The sequence below is a fragment of the Porites lutea genome, chromosome 6, assembly GCF_958299795.1.
Source record: "Porites lutea chromosome 6, jaPorLute2.1, whole genome shotgun sequence".
Classification (NCBI taxonomy): Eukaryota; Metazoa; Cnidaria; class Anthozoa; order Scleractinia; family Poritidae; genus Porites; species Porites lutea.
In genome coordinates, this window is record NC_133206.1 from 33,748,737 (window position 1) to 33,767,801 (window position 19,065).

At 39.4% G+C, this 19,065-nt stretch overlaps 2 protein-coding genes across 2 annotated transcripts; both read right to left on the reverse strand.

Annotated features, from left to right (window-relative positions):
• Positions 1 to 209: 209 nt before the first annotated feature.
• On the reverse strand, positions 210 to 6,788 carry LOC140942207 (monocarboxylate transporter 10-like). Its single transcript, XM_073391173.1, has 6 exons — positions 6,566 to 6,788; positions 3,303 to 3,533; positions 2,421 to 2,755; positions 1,499 to 1,642; positions 935 to 1,160; positions 210 to 445 (listed from the first exon to the last, which is right to left on the reverse strand). The coding sequence occupies exons 1-6, from the start codon at positions 6,786 to 6,788 to the stop codon at positions 210 to 212; spliced, it is 1,395 nt and encodes a 464-aa protein (XP_073247274.1).
• A 2,472-nt stretch (positions 6,789 to 9,260) lies between these two features.
• Positions 9,261 to 15,766, reverse strand: LOC140941414 (monocarboxylate transporter 10-like). The gene is made up of 6 exons (XM_073390415.1): positions 15,529 to 15,766; positions 12,809 to 13,039; positions 12,237 to 12,571; positions 11,405 to 11,548; positions 10,729 to 10,954; positions 9,261 to 10,332 (listed from the first exon to the last, which is right to left on the reverse strand). The coding sequence occupies exons 1-6, from the start codon at positions 15,752 to 15,754 to the stop codon at positions 10,103 to 10,105; spliced, it is 1,392 nt and encodes a 463-aa protein (XP_073246516.1). The 5' UTR covers positions 15,755 to 15,766; the 3' UTR covers positions 9,261 to 10,102.
• Between the last annotated feature and the right edge of the window lie 3,299 nt (positions 15,767 to 19,065).

Here is a 19,065-nt window from a genome sequence, read left to right on the forward strand (position 1 = left end):
TAGAAATGATTAGGTGGTAGCTGCGTATGATGTATAAGGTACTGATTGGGTATAATAAGCTAGTAGACATCATTAGCCAATGACGGCTCAGTCTCTCTCAACCTCGTTCCCAAGGCCCTCTCCTACTTGACGAGTAGAGAAGAGGACCCTTTAAAGTGTCCTCAAATACAGCAGGGCGACGAAACTTGCGATTCATAAATTGTCTTGTGTCATACACATGAGTTTCTTTGCTCTTCCCCGGCCGCAATTCCATTGGCTTTTGCAGAGCCATGCGCAGTTTGTTCTTTCCCAGAGGTCTCTTCGCGGATTTCTTTCCTTTCTCTGCCGGTTTCTAGATCTGGCATGAATAGTCGAGTAAAAGGAAGAGTGCAGGATCCAGCAGCTATGGCGGCTCCGGCTACAAAGAAAGCATCCTGATATGATCCAGTTATCTCGAAAATATACGCTGGAAGAGAACGAATATGAAAAAAATGAAAAGTTGAATTTAATTTTGAGCGACTCTGCATATGATATTTATACTTTGATTGGTGTCCATGTGTCCAGTGAGGCAATAACATTTTCAAAGGAAGTGCACGGCACCGTATAAAACCAGTTTATCGTAGGTATTCTAACAACAGCATTACGTTTGGTGCGGTCTGAAAGGCCAATATTATTGAAATGTCCAAACTATAAAAACTGCTGTACACTTAAGTCGGCTACCACGTGCCGATGCAGAACGTTATAAAGGGCAAAAACTTTTCGTTCTACACGTGATTCTTTAAGCAAATTAAACTTTTATCTCCTCTGTGGGACCAGTGGAAAAAACTGTAGACAAGATGATTTAACGATTGAGAATCCACGAAAAAGTTTCAAGGTTGTTCTGTCCCAAAGCCTCTCTTTTGGACACCGTCCTCTAGCTTTTAGCTACAAAGTAAATTGGTGGTTAAGCCTATACCTGCCAGGGGTGGTCCAAATATAACAGGAAGTGATATAACTCCATACAATGTTCCTAGGGCTTGTGGTAACCTATTACGTCCAACTACATCACTGATCGTGATGGCGATGAGCAAAATGAAACATCCGTCGAACACTCCAAAGCCAACAGCATATAATATGAGCCCGGTGTAATCCCGTGCCAGTGGACATAGTGTACATGTGACAGCCATCATTACAAAGCAAACCTGGAAACCATCGAAAAACAGGCGAAAACGTCATTTCGTCAGCCTCGATCATTGCGGCTAACGGCATCGTGTTCAGTAATAAGCTCTTGCGAATTACTCAGTTTGACATAACATAACACTAAGTGAATTTAATAATCATTTGAGCGGTCTTACATGCTAGAGTGATTCACACTAGAATTTTTCTTGGCATCATAACTGATGACGATCTTCGATTCATAAGTGTAAACGCGAGACGAGTGAGCATAATCGCCATAGTCAAAACAGAAGAACATCTCTAATAAATACTATGACACTTAAATAAAGATTCTTATCTTATCTCATCCTATGTCCATACATACCTGTAAAACGTAGAAACGATTCACTCTAGGGTGGTTGAGTATAAGGCCAAAGAGAACACGTGACAGGGTTGAAGCAATGGAAAGAAAGCCTATTAGCAAAGAGGCTTTAGACTCAGGTACACCAAGAATCTCAGAGTAATTAGGCTGAAAATGTAATAAAGTATTTAGAGCACCTTTTGAGGCTACCTAAGAATACATTTCAGGTAGAACAAGAGTGTGGAACTGAGAAATTGTCAGTTTAACTGTCAAAAGCTAGGCGAACACAGGAAACACAGGATTGCCCAAGATATGGTTGCGTTCGACGTTAGGAAAACGCAATCGGTTTTCTACAATGGAACAGTTCAAGAAAGTTACAAAGAAGCTTAGTCCACTTCAGCTGAGCAGTTTATTGAACTCCACACTAAGGCTTTAACAGTGTGTGTATGACATGAAAAGCTCTTGTCCATGTATTGATTCTTTAATTAATAGCAAGTCAGAGAACATAAAAGATTCTCTTATTCATAGGCATTCTTTGTTCTGCGATATTTTGAGAGAGATTTTTTTGTTAAAAGAGTCGTGCAAGTACCTGCCGGATCCTCTAACCACTGACAAACAGGAAAATCATGATTACTGAGAACGGTATGTTGTGATATGCGCCATATAAGAACCTTTGTAGGTCACGAGTCTCCCAAACCTAAACAGCGTAACATAACGGATTCAATGAGAGTACCTAAAATTCATGGTTTCGTTAACGCGCTAAGAACGTGTAGCCGTTCAACTGAAAACGATGAGCAGACAAATCATGTCATGGCGAAACTTTGCTGCGCAATTTTTCATGAGTTTCGAGCCTTTTTGGAATTAAGGAGCAAATTCCGATTATGCATATCTCCTATGTTTGAGGAAACAAGTATTCAATCATTTTATGATATCTAACATTCCTCACCAAGTGAATGAAGGGAATAAAGTAGCCAATGTGTAGCAGTGATATGGATGCAACCAAAAACACGAACGGCTTTATCTTCCATACCGACAAGTCAAACAGCTTGGCTCTCTCTTTTGATTCTGCGTGTACACGATTATACTTAGCAGGGAGGGGACGGTAGAACAATGCGCTGACAAACATGAGAAAGGCGAATCCACTGAGAATTCGTAGCAAGATTTTCCAGCCGAGGTTTGACAAGATGAGGTGGTAAAAGGGTCCCATTGCCAGTGCACCAACACCACTTCCACCAGTAACAATACCATTGGCTAGCGCAAGTCTCCTCTTGAAGTACTGACCTGAAAAGATATTGTCAAATGCAATTAAATTGGTCGAAAAGCTTTGAATGAGGAAACATAAGTATTCATTCCAAAATATTATCATATGTTATGCTCAGATCAACTGTGAATTTGTTCAGAGCATATTAGTCTCAGTCCATGAATCACTGTGCCGGTCATTAGATTGAAGTTGGCACAATCGAAATTCCCTGCAATTTATCTTAGAGGGACTGGCACTGGGTTGTTAAAACGGTCGCCGATTCAACAAGGAAGCAACGTTAAAGACATTTTTCCCCTCCTGAAAGCAGGAACTGAGAAAGCGGAAAGTTTTTCATGAAAGAGCTCTTAACTGGAGATCATTTTCGTTCCTTACAATCCTTTCCTAGGAGACGACGACCCTTTTCCTGCATGAAAACAGCAAAAACGCAATTGGTTGAGTCCTCCGAGGAAATACGCAGACCTTAGACAAATATGGGGTGGAAAAAGGGTAGGGGGACTGCGGGGGAGATAAAGTTCAAAACATTATTTATTAACTGTGAAATGTCGACCTCTACTCAACGAACCTCACCTAATACAAATGTAGTAGTAGCAAAGCTTAAAGAAGAACCAAAACCCCAGACGACACTGTATGTGAAGTAGATGAAGTAGACACTATTGGCAAATGACGTCACCAAAAAACCAAAGACTGCAATGAGACCACCCGCTGCAGCTACGAGGCGACAGCTGAATCTTTGACACAAACTGCTCGCTACTGGACCGAAAAGGAAGTTTACACCAAACGCTATGGAACCAATCCATGCTGAAACGTGAAAAACAGAATGTAATATAGATAACCATCGGCTGACAGAATGTAGTGTTAACCTTTTAAGACCCAAAAGTGACATCAATTTTCTTCTAACAAAACAATGCATAATTAAGAGAAAAAGTTATGAGAATAGACCTTTTTACCGATACAGTAGCCATATTGAATTAATTGGATTTAAGGAGTACTATGGGATGCCCAGGGGGCATGAGCACGATCCGATATACTGGCAACAGTATTTACGCGCGCTTTTCGGGCCAATTTTTCTTTAAGTTTTCCTAGGAAAAGATTGTAATGGGAAAAAAGATCGTCGTGTTGTGTTTGGATGTAATAATGAACGCCTTTTTCCCGAGAAATATACAGGGAAGTTATCTTTTTGCCCGAAAAGCGCGCGTAAATACTGAGCGAGTGCCCCCTGGGCATCCCATAATACTCCTTAAATCTAATAAATTCAATTTGGCCGCCGTATCGGTAAAAAGGTCTTTTAACAAAATGATTACCAATGGGAAAATGCTTTGAACCTTTGTTAAATTCCCTCAAATATAGTGAAATTCCGCCTTACGGCCACCTCGTTATTACGGCCACTTTTTTGGCCACCTGGCAAAAACTGCCATAAATTTTATTATCAAAAAACACCCTCGTTAATACGGTCACCACGTTAATATGGCCAATTTTTTTTTACCCATTGGTGTTCCACTGTTATCAGGCTTTAAGGAAATGTATGGAGATCAGTCTGGAGAATTTGGATGTGGATATTGGGCGTTAAGGAGTTAATACCATGAGGGGGAGAAGAGAAGCTTCATTTCCCATATAGAAGTAGACAGTGTCAGGAAAACGAGAGAAATAATGTCCTTGACAAGTGCTTGAGGGCAAAGTGTCTCAACTAATTTTAACGCCGATCAGTTGTGGCTATCGGCTGGCCCCAGAACAATCCTGATCAATGAGCTGCAAAAGGTCATCCTATTGGGAACTGCGCACACACTAAAAAGGTTTCTGTCCATCCAGTAAACATACCACCCCTAACACCTCAAGACCACCAAGGAATGGGCTTGGTTCTAAGACAGTACCAAAAGCAATTTATAGCGCTAGGAACAACAACAATAGCAATAACAATAACAATAATTATGATTATGATAATAATAATAATAATAATAATAATAATAATAATAATAATAATAATAATAATAATAGTTGTAGAAAACACTCCTGCACAGTTTCAATTCGTCTTTTTACTAGATTCACTAGAACAAAATTACAGCAAAAAAAAAAAGAAAAGAAAAATGCAGAATTAATAAACGCGAACCGAAAACTTTCCAAAAACGATAACTTAAAATACAACAAATGACTAAGAAAGCGAGCCAAAAATACAGGAAAAACTATACTTACAAGATCTGTACGGCAACTCCGGATACAACTAAACGACTGATTTACATGGACCAAAAAATAAAACTTCATACTATTAAAACTGGACTGAAAACAATAAACCTAATGAAGTTACGAAAATTGACAATAACGGTTACGTAACGCGACGCTGAGACTAGAACTACAGAAAGAATACGCATATCAAAAAAGGCTAACAAAAAACTACTCCAAGCGCGATAACAAAGGTACTAATCATTAAACTAACTTTACGCAACGCAAAACATGAAAAATAAAGAATAAGAAAAAACTCGCAATCTCTTGTGGCTACAATAATAATAATTATAGTAATAATTATAACAATACAAAAGCAGTTTTCTCAACAGCACTCCGTCGGTTAAAATTCAGGTTACGTCTTGTTACGGCTTTTGACAGTCTGCCCAGAATCAGGTATTTAGAAATTACAAAAGCTATTTTTCTTCGAAATTTTTTCTTTTTTCCTCCCGTCAAAGGGGTCATCAGTCATCACAAACTAACCTTCTCGGAGTAAAGGGAAAAATGATTAAAACATAGGAACTTGAATTCACTAGAGGTAGACACGTACTAATTATGCGGCAATAACATTTTTTATAGTTCTCTGCAAAATCCATATTCGCACAAATGCTAGAAGGGCACACTGGTCTAGCGGGTTTTGAGGCGCGGGTTTCGCTTTCCACGCTCGCCCCCGGAGCAACGCTTGTTGAGCAGACCCCCAGCAGCCATATTATCAGAACCCCATGGTATATTTAGTTTTTTGTTTAGAATACGAAAAGCTTAAATGAAACAGGATGTCAGATAGAACAAAACAAGGAAGCAAACAATACATGTAAAGGAGATATTAGACGATTCGCGTGAGTTCTGAAGATACAGCAAAGTTTTTAGTGATGATAAAGTTATGTTTATGAAATCCAAGCATATTAGGAGGCTTCCTGTTGTCCTTCAAAGGCCTCCAACAACCCTCGTGACGTTTCATGGACGACAGAAAACGGCGACAGAAACTTCTGGAAAAATTAAGCAAGTGGTCCAGTTTGGCTCTCAATAGCTTATCGACTTGAAAAAAGACTACTCAACCTGAGGGACAGACTCGCTCTACTCAAGCTAACCTTTGGTGAGCAGAAGTTTGTCTCCGGGGATCATCATTATCAGCCTTTCTGGCATGGCTTTCGGCATTTACGATCGAAGTCGTTCGGTTCGCTGATATTCGCGTAGTTGGCTTGTTTACTTCTTCTTGGGGACATAAACAAGCCAATTATAAGAATGACAGCGACGCCAAAGACTCAGCACCTCCTAAAAGCCTTGCCGGAAAGAAACGTCTGCCCGCAGAGGCAGACTCGAGCAGTCTGATATCATGGTATATTTCCTTTGGGCTGTACCACAGACTGTGTATTTTGATATTAACAAATATATATTTTTAAATTTATGTTCCAGATATTTTTAATTGCTACGTAAATAAAAAAAAATGCTATCGTGATACAGGAAATCACCATTGGTATGCAGGAATCCAAAACAAGTTGTTAAGGCAATAATCAAGTGTCACAAGAAGCATACCTTAAAATGCGACTAAATTAGTTTAAGAAATTATTCTAAAGTTGCGTAAATAGTAGCGTACAACTGCAGTTAGGATAGTTTACCTGTATCTGCAGGATCTGCCCTTAAGTCCTTCATGAGGTAAGTGTATAAGATACCAAAGTTGTTGTGAATACCCATGATGATAAACTGGCAAATCGCCGCTGCGATGCAAATAATCCAACCATATCCACCGTCGGGACATTCGCGATCCACGCATATCTCTACCGTCCCGACTTCATACTTTTCGTTTTTGTTTCTGACAATTTGGTCTCTTATTTTCATCATTTTGGGTTAAAACTCAATTCAGTTTTTGCGTTGTTAGCTCAAACACGTCCACGCAAGACTCACACAACCAAGGATAAAAGTTCGCTTGCGCACACGCGATATCTTAAACAATGGGCCGTGCCGACACGATATATATATATAGCTGCAAATAATTTGATATGCTGGCTCGTTTTCCTTTTATCTCACGATAGTCACACTATTGACCTAAGGTAAGGTATATTTGATTTCTTTTAAGGGCGGAAAAAACGAGTAAGAGAACTTTGAACGAGACTGTTTTTAATAGTCAATGAAAACGACTTGGCTTTACAGTTTTTTTAGTGTGGATTGAAATAATTGTCAGTGACTCCGACTTCAGATCTATTCTTCGAGAAACTGAGAAATTACACTTTTACGGTGGAAAATTTATTTCCTGGCATCTTTTATAACTTTTTTTGTTCTTTTTCTTTCTTATTTTTTTTGCAAGGGTGTTACAGTAAGAATTGTGAACAGCGATAGTTCCTCCGTTATACTTGTTTTGTAATAACGCTGCCTGCTTGAGTCTTTATATATTACATTGACGAAAAACGCTTTATTGCCTGAGGTCCTGAATAAAGGGTTCATTTCAGTGCTTCGACTGCGAGTAAAATAATGTAATGTTCTTGTTTGGTAAAAGTTTGATATCATCGTAAAGATCTTCCATTAATGAAAATTACATAAACAGGGAACCGGGGGGGTACTCCGGATTTCAAGTGACAAGGATGATCGAAGGATAAGTTTCGATTTCGGGATTTCTTTTGGACAGGAAAATTTTGGCAAGTATTTTGGGGCAGCTTGATTTATGTAGGGATATTTTGGGGTCTTCAAAACAATCTGAAGATTCGTGATAGTTCCCGTATCCCGGCCGCTTCTGGAAATTTTTATGGCTCGGAAATTCGGCGTGGGATTTTTTGGGGGTTAAATTTTGGTTCAGGGATTTTTTTTTGGGGGGGGGGGTATTTTTGCCCCCATTCGATCATCCCTGTCACTTGAAATCAGGAGTACCCCCTGGGCAGGGAACCAAATAACATGTTATGTTTTATCATTTTTGTGCCAGATGAAAGATATCGATACTTCGCAAGTGCACATGCCCATGTTGTGCAGACAATTTTCCCCATACCACTGATTATTCTTAAAACGGGTCATTTGTTAAAAATAACATAAAGATGATTTTTAACGTCCAAAGACTTGCTAAAAACATAAGTATATTCGACATATCAAAGGGCTCGGAAAAGGACGGCGTCAAGAAACTCACAAAACATCTGTTGATAACCGATCACCAAAATAATGCGCGAGAGTGTCTAGACATCAGGAATTTTATTTTCGCGGTAACCAAAACAAAATTAAATATACCTTCAGGATGCGATACAAATGCAATCGTCTATTCGAAACAAATAATAGCAGGATTGAGACAAGAATCCGGATGACAACAGGATATTCTTTTGGGGGGGCGGGGTGTGTTTTTTGGGGGGGTGGGATGATAAGTGGTAGACTGGCAAGTGGAGACCAGAAACTTACACTTGAAGTGGTCCCACTGCCCCCAAGGGGGGTAATCCCTTGTATAAGCCATATTGTCCATTAGGTATATGCCCAACCTCGTCCACAGGGCTGGTTTTTGCGTCGTTTTGGTCTGAAAAGGGGTATAGACTTTACCCATGAACGTATTTATCGTTTCAGTTCCAAATGAATAAGAAAGAAAAGGAAATGCTCGAATTCGAGTGGATTTTAAGAAATCTTTTTAGGTGGCGTTCTAATCTAAGTAATGATGACGTAATTTCTTAGGGGCCAGGTCTGAAAACGGGTGAAAAAAATGACACTTTTTCACGGTCTGGAATAGGGTCAGGATTTGGAGAACAGGGCGGCCCACCCCCACCAAGAATTCCCAGGACTACTCCCCGGGCTTTACTGACACTTCACTGATTGATTCCGATAGCTTTAAAATTCCACCTTCTTATTCCATTTCAATTACTTTTTATTTAGTATATATTTTTTGGAGAATCGGTTCGTTTATCTTGGCCTATTGTTTGTTTTGATTTTAAGAAAAAGACCTTAAAACAACAACAAAGCATGAATAAAGCTTTTTGAAGCCATTAAGCATTTTGGGAGATTGCTGGGAAAAATATATCTGTTCCTCACTCCCAGAAAGACTGATGGAAGAGTTCCCAGCCAGCAAGGTGCATCTGCACTCTGCAACCTGACTTACTGGGACGTTTCCCAGCAGCAGACGTATGTCCAGACATCACTGGCCAGTTTGGGCATGGTCATAGAAAAAAATTCATACCTTCACTGGCGGGGAGGGGGGCGTTACGTAGAAAAATGGGTGTGACCTAACGGCGACAGTCACCCCTTCAGCCGCGGGCGGGGGGGGGGGGGGGTAGTTCATGACAAATAACCCATAGCAGCTATTCTACACATCAAATCCCCTCAGACACAGTGAATTATCTTTCTTCCCAGCAACACTTCCAGCAAACATTTGCCTGAAGAACAGTGAGATATTTTGAGGAACAGATCCATTGGGTGCCCCTGAGCTATGTCAGTATTCAATCTTTTCAAGACCGGAAAACACCTTTATTCTTTCTTGGTCTTCAGCGCTACCTTATTCAGTTTAAACATAACTGGCTCTCCTATAAATTGCAACATATACTGCCACGTTATTTCGTCTACATGCGCAGCTCACCTGACCGTCATCGATTCGTTAAGATCAAGAGAGCCTTTATCCTCTCTTGTTAAGATCGATTCGTAAGGTTGGAAGAGGTATCCGCCGATAAGAAGACTTACTTGTATCCTCTTTTTCTAGCCTGCGAGTAAGGTCTCCATTTGGGTAGTCGCGAGAAGTCACGTGCGAGGGGTACGCGAAAGGAGACGCCGCTCACTCGCGTGTCTCTCGCGGCTCGCAGGCTACTTACCTGTACTGTTTTCGAAAGGGTGTGGGTAGTGGTTAAAAATTTGAAACCTCTGATTATCTACTTCATAAAAATTAAGAATTCGAGGCTAGTGTTAATCAGTCAATATGGGCCCGATGCATAACTACATCAGTAAATTGATTTCAAAGTTCATAAGTGTTATGTAACGCTTTGCAAATCAATAAAAATGTTGACCTCTCAAAAGATTCAGTAACTTCTACGTGATCCTGAAAAGAGGTCATCGATTCAAAAAAGAGCTAATTACTAAATAAAGATAAGAAAACTTAGAATCATGTTTTTCCTAGGGGCAAACGTCCGTAAAACCTGGGGGAGGAGGCTTCCATAGGTAAGCGGAGACTCTCGCTCAGTCTAGGGGTATAAATAAAGTGTCTTGTGTCATACACATGAGTTTCTTTGTCCTTCTGTAATTTCATTAGCGTTTACAGAGACATGCGCAACCTTTTCCTGTTCGGGAGTCTCTTCGCAGATTTCTTTCCTTTCTCTGCCGGTTTCTAGATCTGGCATAAATAGTCGAGTAAAAGGCAGAGTGCAGGATCCAGCAGCTATGGCGGCTCCGGCTACTAAGAAAGCGTCCTGATATGATCCAGTTTTCTCAAAAATGTACGCTAGAAGAGAACGAAAATGAAAAAAATGAAACTGATTTCATCAAAAAACATTTCAAAAATGCATTGGAAACAAAGAAACCCCTGATAGAAATAATGGTTCATGTTTATTTTGAATTATTCTTCCACTTTACCATAGCCTGTTCCAGGCGTTCAGATAGTGGGGAACCTCCACTTTTCATCGCTTTCTTTACTTCGCACCGCTCTCCACTATCTGAACGCTTGGAACAGGCTGACTTTACCACAACTTATAGCGTATGTCTTTGGCTTTTGATGGCCAGGATTGAACTTAAAAAAAATTAAGCCAACTTTCTCAAGTTTAACCCTCTTTGATAAGCTTTAGATTTATGGGAATGGTTACAATGCAAATAGGCGGTTAAGCTACAAAGTAAAACGTACCTGCTAAAGGAGCTCCACATATTATAGGAAGAGATAAAACTCCATACAAGGACCCTAAACCTTGTGGTAGCAAATTAGGTCCGACTATATCACTAGTAGTGATGGCTTGAAGCAAAACAAAACAGCCGTCAAACGTTCCAAAGCTAACAGCATATAATATGAGCCCAGTGTAATCTTGTACCAGCGGACATAGCATGCATGTAACAGCCATCATCACAAAGCAAACCTGACAGAAAAAAGCAACATCTTTTACTATATGGTTGAACCCGCGGGCGAGCAAAATGAAGCGAATCCTGCATTCTGATTTGCTAAAGCCCGCTTGGGATTTTCTGCGTTGGTCAAGCAATTAAAAGTTCCCTTTTTGGGCGTTATCCAGCCGAACAAGCTTGGTCATTGCTGTATCTGCACTGATGGTAGATCGGCAGATGTCTTGAGTAGTTCGTTTTAAAAAGAAAAGAAATTGTAATTTGATAAAGGCTGGTCACAATTAACAACTACTTAACCAGTCTATGAACTGATCCTGATTTGCAAATACCTTTTTTGGCTCGAAAACGTATCTGTACTTAATTTCAGTCTCATGCGTTCATTACTAAAGTACCAAATTGTCCATTAGAAACTTTAAGCAGCAACATTCACATGGTTACATATTAGTAAGTGAAAACATTTCCTTACATACCTGTAAAACGTAGAAACGATTAACTCTTGGGTGATTGAGCACAAGGCCAAAGAGAACACGTGACAGTGTAGAAGCAATGGAAAGGTAGCCTATTAGCAAAGAGGCCTTAGACTCGGGTACTCCAAGAATCTCAGCGAAATTAGGCTGAAGAAAAAAAAAATGATCAGAGGACCATTTCGAGGCCACCTTGAAATCAGCTAGAATTATGAAACAGCTAGTGCAAGATTAGGTTGCGTTCTCGTAAAGTCGAACGCGATTTAAGTCGAACACGATTTATTTCTATATTGTAACATTTGAAGAAAGCTAATAACTAGGAACTATACTTTCATTAAGCTTTCAATTACGTTCCATAAGGGGGTGTGTGCGGGACATGAAAGCTCTTCAGTAGTAGTTCGTTCTCAGGTGAAAACGAGACCTAAAAATCCCAGTCAGATGCCATAAGCGCGAAACTACAGGAGGCTCACTGCATGTGTGTCTGCATGTAGGTATGTTGTGACGTGTGCCATATTGCTTCAGTGAATGCACTCTCTTGCCAGGAACTTTCCATTGACGAACGACTGGATCATCCAATGACAGTACCTAACGTTTATGGTTTCGACTTTCGCTAACCCTTAAAAAGCCAGAAAGAGTCTATTCATGAGATGCTGCTCGCGACTTTCGCGTGCGTTGGGACTGTATATAATGCTCGCATTTCTCGGACCATTCAGGTTAATTTCACACCACACTCTTATTTATGGATTATTCTTAAAAAATTACTCTTCCCCTAGGTTTGGCAGTGAAAAGATACAGTGATAAACCTTTCAGTAAATATAGTTTATCTACGTTTCCTCACCAAGTGGATGAAAGGAACAAAGTAGCCAAAGAACAGTAGCGACATGGATACAACCCAAAACACGAACGGCTTTATCTTCCACACGGACGAGTCAAACAGCTTGGCTCTCTCTTTTCGGCCTATGTGGGCGCGTTTATACTTTGTAGGGAGGGGACGGTAGAGTAGAGCGCTGACAAACATGAGAAAGGCGAATCCAGAAAGAATTCTTAGCAAGATTTTCCAGCCGAGGTTTGACAAGACGAGATGATAAAAGGGTCCCATTGCTATCGCTCCGATACCACTTCCACCAGTAATAATACCATTAGCTAATGCAAGATTCCTGTCAAAGTACTGACCTGTATGAACATATTATAAAATGCAGTTAGAACCAAGGCCCTGATTGAGGAAATATCTTCTCTGTAAACTATTCATAGTTTAGGAAGTCCCTGAAATATAGCATGCAAAGTCAACTGAACAAAATGACATTAGCTAAGAGCCACTTTGATGACTGATGAGGATAAAACTGTTTTAGCAGTTCAGAACCGATATACTATTAACTGTGGAATTAAAAATGTGAAAGATGTTAATCTTACCTATCACAAATGTTGTTGTAGCATAGCTTAAAGAAGAACCAAAACCCCAAACGACACTGTACGTGAAGTAGATGACGTAGACACTATTGGCAAATGACGTCATCAAGAAACCGAGGACACCTATAAGACCACCAATTGCTGCTATAAGCCGACAACCAAATCTTTCACACAAATTGCTGGCTATTGGACCGCCAAAGAAGGTTACACCAAATGCTATGGAACCAACCCAAGCTGAAACATGAAAAATCGAATACAATCGTTGATAATAACCATCGCCTAAAATAATTTAGTGATAAATACAGTGCAAAAGATCATACAGCGTAACCCAATGTCACCATTTTGGTGTACCCTCTTTTCTTTTTGTAAGAATGTTGTTTTTTCAGCCCAGGCTGAATATTCTTATTTTTGCTGCCGATTTTAGGCCGAAAATATTCTAGTATTATCCTTAAATTGTAACCTCTGACCTTTCCGTTTTAGAATATATTAGGCTATGAAGTGGAGTTAATAGTAATGGTTACGTTGTTTTTCTTCTTGGTGGTTAGTTTTGCCGTTTAGAAATAATTTCTCGGTTAAGTAAAAAACATATGATTGTGTTGTATTAACAGATTTTCAACGCACAAAATTATATCCTTTCCAGCCTTGGGTTTATTCTCGTATTCTTAAGATTCTGCAAATCTCAGCCTCGATATTCTTATAAAATTATATTCTTACAGAAAACAAAAGAGTACATAGATCTGCACGTCGATGTACGGTAAATTCCTTCATTTGAGGAAGTTACATAGCATTACAAAATCGAACTTTGTGGCAGAAGACAGTATCTGTTAAGAGATTACTTCATAAATTCTTATAAAATTATTCTACAATGGAGGTAACTCAAAGACGAATGGTTTTCGATTAAAAAAGTTGCCCAGGAATCAAACAGCTTTCCTCTTGTCTACTCCTTGTTGTGACTTTAAAATGCTTTCTTTTTTTTTCAGCAACCCTTAGCACAAACTTATACCTTTTCGGGCTGTTTGAGGAAAATAATTGAAAACGTAGGAACTTGGACTGAGAGCCGGGTGAATATTTGGTTATGATGCAGTATCTAGCATAATTTGATGAGGGCTTCGTTGGTCATGATACTCTATAAATAAAATTCCTCGATATTTTTCAAGTTCTTGTTTGGGACAAGCCAGCATGAAACAGGATGTTTGGCTCGGAAAAGAGATTATGCAAACGCGATATTAGGTGAGGAGCCATGCCTTAATTTACACGCACGGTTGATAGCGGGCTCTCGCGCGCAAAGCGCGCCAGCGGAGCACCATGGGTAAGAAAATTTGGTAAACTATCCATCCGAGAAAATTTGGTTATGACGTAGCGTACGCCCGCCCGCCCGCGCACCGGTACACACACCTCATGTAAGCCGATGTCAACTGTCACACTTGTCAGGACCGAGAAATAAATAACAACGGAGACTGATGTCGTTGGAAGAAAAACATGAAAATTATATAGCGGCGGTTATATTAGAAAATGAAGAATGCGAGCGGCTACTAATGTGAAAAAGGAGCGGCAGTGAAAAAATAGAATGAACAGGAACACAAACATTTCCTCCATAAAACGCGTAAATAGGAAGCTAAAAGAAGTTTCACGTTAGTCGTGTAAAACAACGGTAAGGAAATGTACAAAAAAAAAAAACTGCTGCACGTGCAGAGTTGTTTTTTTGCTAATTAGAAAAAAAAGTGTGCTGCACGTGCAAAGTTGTTTTTTGCTAATTAGATCTATTGTTCTTGTTTTTAGCATTCTCGTTGCTTTCAACTTGTCTTTAGAATTCATGGATTTTATATTTTCTTTGAGAAATATATAAATATTAAAGAGAGCTTCGCTTTTAGCCCTGGCTAAATCTATATATTAAAAAGTTATGTAATCACTATCAGCTGGTTGGTCGCCTATTGAGAGGAGGGAAAGAAGGTTTCAGGTTCCCTTAAACAACACGCGTGACGCTTTGATTCCAAAGTTTTATGGATGACAGAATGTTCTGTGACAAGTTCGTGGACCTATTTTTAATATCTTCACGACTTTTTGCCCCAATACCCTACGCCGAGATCAGAATGAAAAAAACTAAAGTAACAGAAGTAGATTGTATTAGATGAAGAAGGGAAAAAATGGATACTACAAATATTGAATTTACAATTTCCACTGAAAGAAATCAAGAATGACTTAGGATAGTTACCGGTAAATCATAATGAATAGGTAGTGGAAATTTCAATTTTTATGCAGGAAATCCAAAGTGAGGAATTGAAAAACACAGACATTTTAACTTTAGAACCAAATTCTTTTTTTATAAGAATGGTTTTTTTCCTGTTATTCTTAGTTTTCTGCCAATTTTATTTCGAAAATATTCTTGTTATTATTCTTAACTTATATTGTATAGCTGATGACATTTTCGTTTTAGAATGTATTGCATGGTATTAATTATAGTTAGTGTAGGATTTTTTCGTTTTGTTGGCTAGTTTAGCCCTTTAGATAAAGTAATAAGTGAAAAACATATAATTGTATTGTATTTCAACCCACAATACTAAATCCCTCTGGAAATCTCAGCTTCGGGTCTATTCTTATAATATTCTTGAAATTTCGCTACTTTCAGCCTCGATATTCTTATAAAATGCATTCTTATAAAAAAAGAGTGTATATTGAAGTCACCTAGGGTTATAGCTAAAAAAACTGCAATTATAATAACTCACTTGTATCTGCAGGATCTGCCTTTAAATCCCTCATGAAGTAAGTGTATAAGATTCCAAAGTTGTTGTGAATACCCATGATGATAAACTGGCAAATCGCCGCTGCGATGCAAATAATCCAACCATATCCACCGTCGGGACATTCCTTTTCCGCGCAAATCTCTAGTGTCGTGACATCACGCTTTTTTGTCTCATTTTTGGCGATGATCTTGTTCAGTACTTTTTTCATTTTGGCTTTAAGGGTTCGCCGCTCGGTTGATCGTTAGCCTACTTTTACTAAAGACTCACAAGGAACCAACAGGTGTCGAAAACAAAGATATACGTCGTTCAAATGCGCTCAGAGAGATATCATGAACGATGGTATGCTTAACATGAAATAAAGCCGTTAAAAAGCCTTGATCGTAACAAATTTGAGACGAGTATCAATAGCGCGCACCTCGTGGAAAAGTGGTGTGAAAAGTGGTGTGAAAAGTATTAATAAATAGTGATTGCAAGAAAAAAAAGCTGATTGGACAGTGAAAGTGATGATCATGCTAATTTCTCATGTGGAGAGTCAGAGATGACCCTTCAACAATACACAGCTGACCAATAAATGTACGCTATCAGTAAGAACAAAAAACAACAACAACAACGAAAAAGCCAACAACTATTTCAAGCACCCATCACCCATTGACATGAGGAAATTCTCTATCAGTTGTGGAATTCTTGCCCGGTTTCCTTTCTCACATTATTTTCAATATTTTTTTCCCTAAAAACTTCCAACGATGGTGCCTCTATTGTATTTATACCATAATATTAGATCTATAGATATGATACTTTTTAATGTTTTCGCCATCTTCAACTTGGTGTCGTGGCAAATATGTTCACTTCATGAAGGATCGCATTAAATGGCGTGAAATGCATTTTGCCAGTCTTGTTCCAGATGCAAAATATCGATATCAGAATCCACCCTCGACCGCGTACATAAAAAAAAAATGCTTTCCTGGCATTTCAATCACCACTTCTTTACCTTGAAACAGCTCATTTGTTAGAAAAGAACACAAGGAACGTTTTTTAAGACCAAAAATTGAGTCTACCTCTTATTACTTTTTTTCTTCGACAGTCGGTGTCATGAGACATGCCTAATCAATGTTATGATAGAGGGACTGATGTTTTAAAAGAGGTATTTGGGCGGTAACCAGAGGGAAATTAGATACACGTCCCTTTATGCAAGATGTAAGCGATATAAAACGGGGATAAAACGATAGTCAAATGAAAGGAACCAAGGCGTCTGATGTAAAAAACACTTTTTAGGGAAAATTCATGAGGCAAGTTAGCTCAAAGAAAGGTTTCCCGTTCGTTAACGACGTCTTTTCGTGACTGAACTAATCAGCATTACGTAAATGGTCATCTCCACTCATTTAGTTTGCAGGCAGAACTCAGAACTATTACTGACGAGCTATTGTCATGTGCAAGTTACAGCTGCCAATAGTATTTGGACAACCCAATTTGATACCTTACGTAAAAGATAATACCAAATTGAGGAATATCTAGACTGATGTTGCTTTTCAAATTAGAGCTTATCTAATAATAGTCGAAAAGCTTCGTTCCAACAGAAGGTTATAACACCTATATATGTCACGATCCCAAAGCACAGTGATGTTTTCCAAATACACAGAAAACCCGCTTTTATAGTCATGAAAATTCTTCCATAACAATCAGTCATGCTTGCGTCGCTTGGGATTGTTAAGGTTAAACTACCAAGGGCACAAATCCGCCACGTGAGTGGTGTGAATAGTAGTGCTGATGGCGAAACAGGCCAAGCCTAAACCTGATTGGCCATGGGAAATCACCTTATTTGTAAAGTGGAATATTCAGGTCAAAACATTTACTTTTCTCTGACTCGCCACCTATTGAATCCGAAAGCTTTGAAAGTTAATCCTTTTTGTTATTGTCCTTTTAAGAGTGCCGGAGTAGATGTCGGTTAACACACCTTTACCAGCCTCAAGAATCGATCAAGAAAGCAGTTCCATGAATCGTGTAATCGCAAAAAAATATTGCCCACTGCTTTTTTCTGCCTTAAGACAGCCATAGTACAGAGTTATTTTACTGAAGCGGAAAGGGTCACCTGACCATCACGATTACATCCATCTGTGAAGTCGAGCTGGGAAATCACGTTATTTGTAAAGTGGAATATATTTGTAAGGGAGACAGAGTGATGTGCACACATCAAAGGGCTCGGAAAAGGACGGCGTCAAGAAACTCACAAAACGTCTGTTGATAACCGATCATCAAAATAATGCGCGAGAGTGTCTAGACATCAGGAATTTTATTTTCGCGGTAACCAAAACAAAATTAAATATACCTTCAGGATGCGATACAAATGCAATCGTCTATTTGAAACAAATAATAGCAGGATTGAGACAAGAATCCGGATGACAACAGGATATTCTTTGGGGGGGGGGCGGGGTGTTTTTTTGGGGGGGTGGGATGATAAGCGGTAGACTGGCAAGTGGAGACCAGAAACTTACACTTGAAGTGGTCCCACTGCCCCCAAGGGGGGTAATCCCTTGTATAAGCCATATTGTCCATTAGGCGGAGTTTATGACAAATAACCCATAGCAGCTATTCTACACATCAAATCCCCTCAGACACAGTGAATTATCTTTCTTCCCAGCAACGCTTCCAGCAAACATTTGCCTGAAGAGCAGTGAGTTATTTTGAGGAACAGATCCATCGGGTGCCCCTGATCTTTTCAAGACAGGAAAACACCTTTATTCTTTCTTGGTCTTCAGCGCTACCTTATTCAGTTTAAACATAACTGGCTCTCCTATAAATTGCAACATATACTGCCACGTTATTTCGTCTACATGCGCAGCTCACCTGACCGTTATCGATTCGTTAAGATCAAGAGAGCCTTTTTCTTCTCTTGTTAAGATCGATTCGTAAGGTTGGAAGAGGTATCCGCCGATAGGAAGACTTACTTGTATCCTTTTTTTTCTAGCCTGCAAGTAAGGTCTCCATTTGGGGTAGTCGCGAGAAGTCACGTGCGAGGGGTACGCGAAAGGAGACGCCGCTCACTCGCGTGTCTCTCTTGGCTCGCGTGGAGAGCTTGCTCGCCGGCTACTTTTTTTCGTTCTATTGATTTCATTAATCTTGATACCTGTACTACTTTCGAAAGGGTGTGGGTAGTGGTTAAAAATTAAGAATTCGAGGCTAGTTTTAATCAGTCAATATTGTCCCGATGCATAACTACATCAGTAAATTGATTTCAAAGGTCATAAGTGTTATTTAACGCTTTGCAAATCAAAAAAAATGTTGACCTCTCAAAAGATTCAGTAACTTCTGCGTGATCATGAAAAGAGGTCATCGATTGAAAAAATAGCTAATTACTAAATAAAGATACGAAAACTTGTTAGAATCATGTTTTTCCTAGGGGCAAACGTCCTGGGGGAGGAGGCTTCCATAGGAAAGCGGAGACTCTCGCTCAGTCTAGGGGTATAAATAAAGTGTCTTGTGTCATACACATGAGTTTCTTTGTCCTTCTGCAATTTCATTAGC

Bases quoted from the DNA above. Each gene is read 5' to 3' on its own strand.
- LOC140942207 (XM_073391173.1), bottom strand. From the start codon at position 6,788: ATGATGAAAATAAGAGACCAAATTGTCAGAAACAAAAACGAAAAGTAT. The intron at 3,534-6,565 runs GTAAACTATCCT...TTCACGTTTCAG, and splicing joins GGCAGATCCTGCAGATACAG to CATGGATTGGTTCCATAGCG. The intron at 2,756-3,302 runs GTGAGGTTCGTT...ATATCTTTTCAG, and splicing joins TACTACTACATTTGTATTAG to GTCAGTACTTCAAGAGGAGA.
- LOC140941414 (XM_073390415.1), bottom strand. From the start codon at position 15,754: ATGAAAAAAGTACTGAACAAGATCATCGCCAAAAATGAGACAAAAAAG. The intron at 11,549-12,236 runs GTGAGGAAACGT...TTTTTTCTTCAG, and splicing joins TTGTTCCTTTCATCCACTTG to CCTAATTTCGCTGAGATTCT. The intron at 10,333-10,728 runs GTACGTTTTACT...GTTCTCTTCTAG, and splicing joins ATGTGGAGCTCCTTTAGCAG to CGTACATTTTTGAGAAAACT.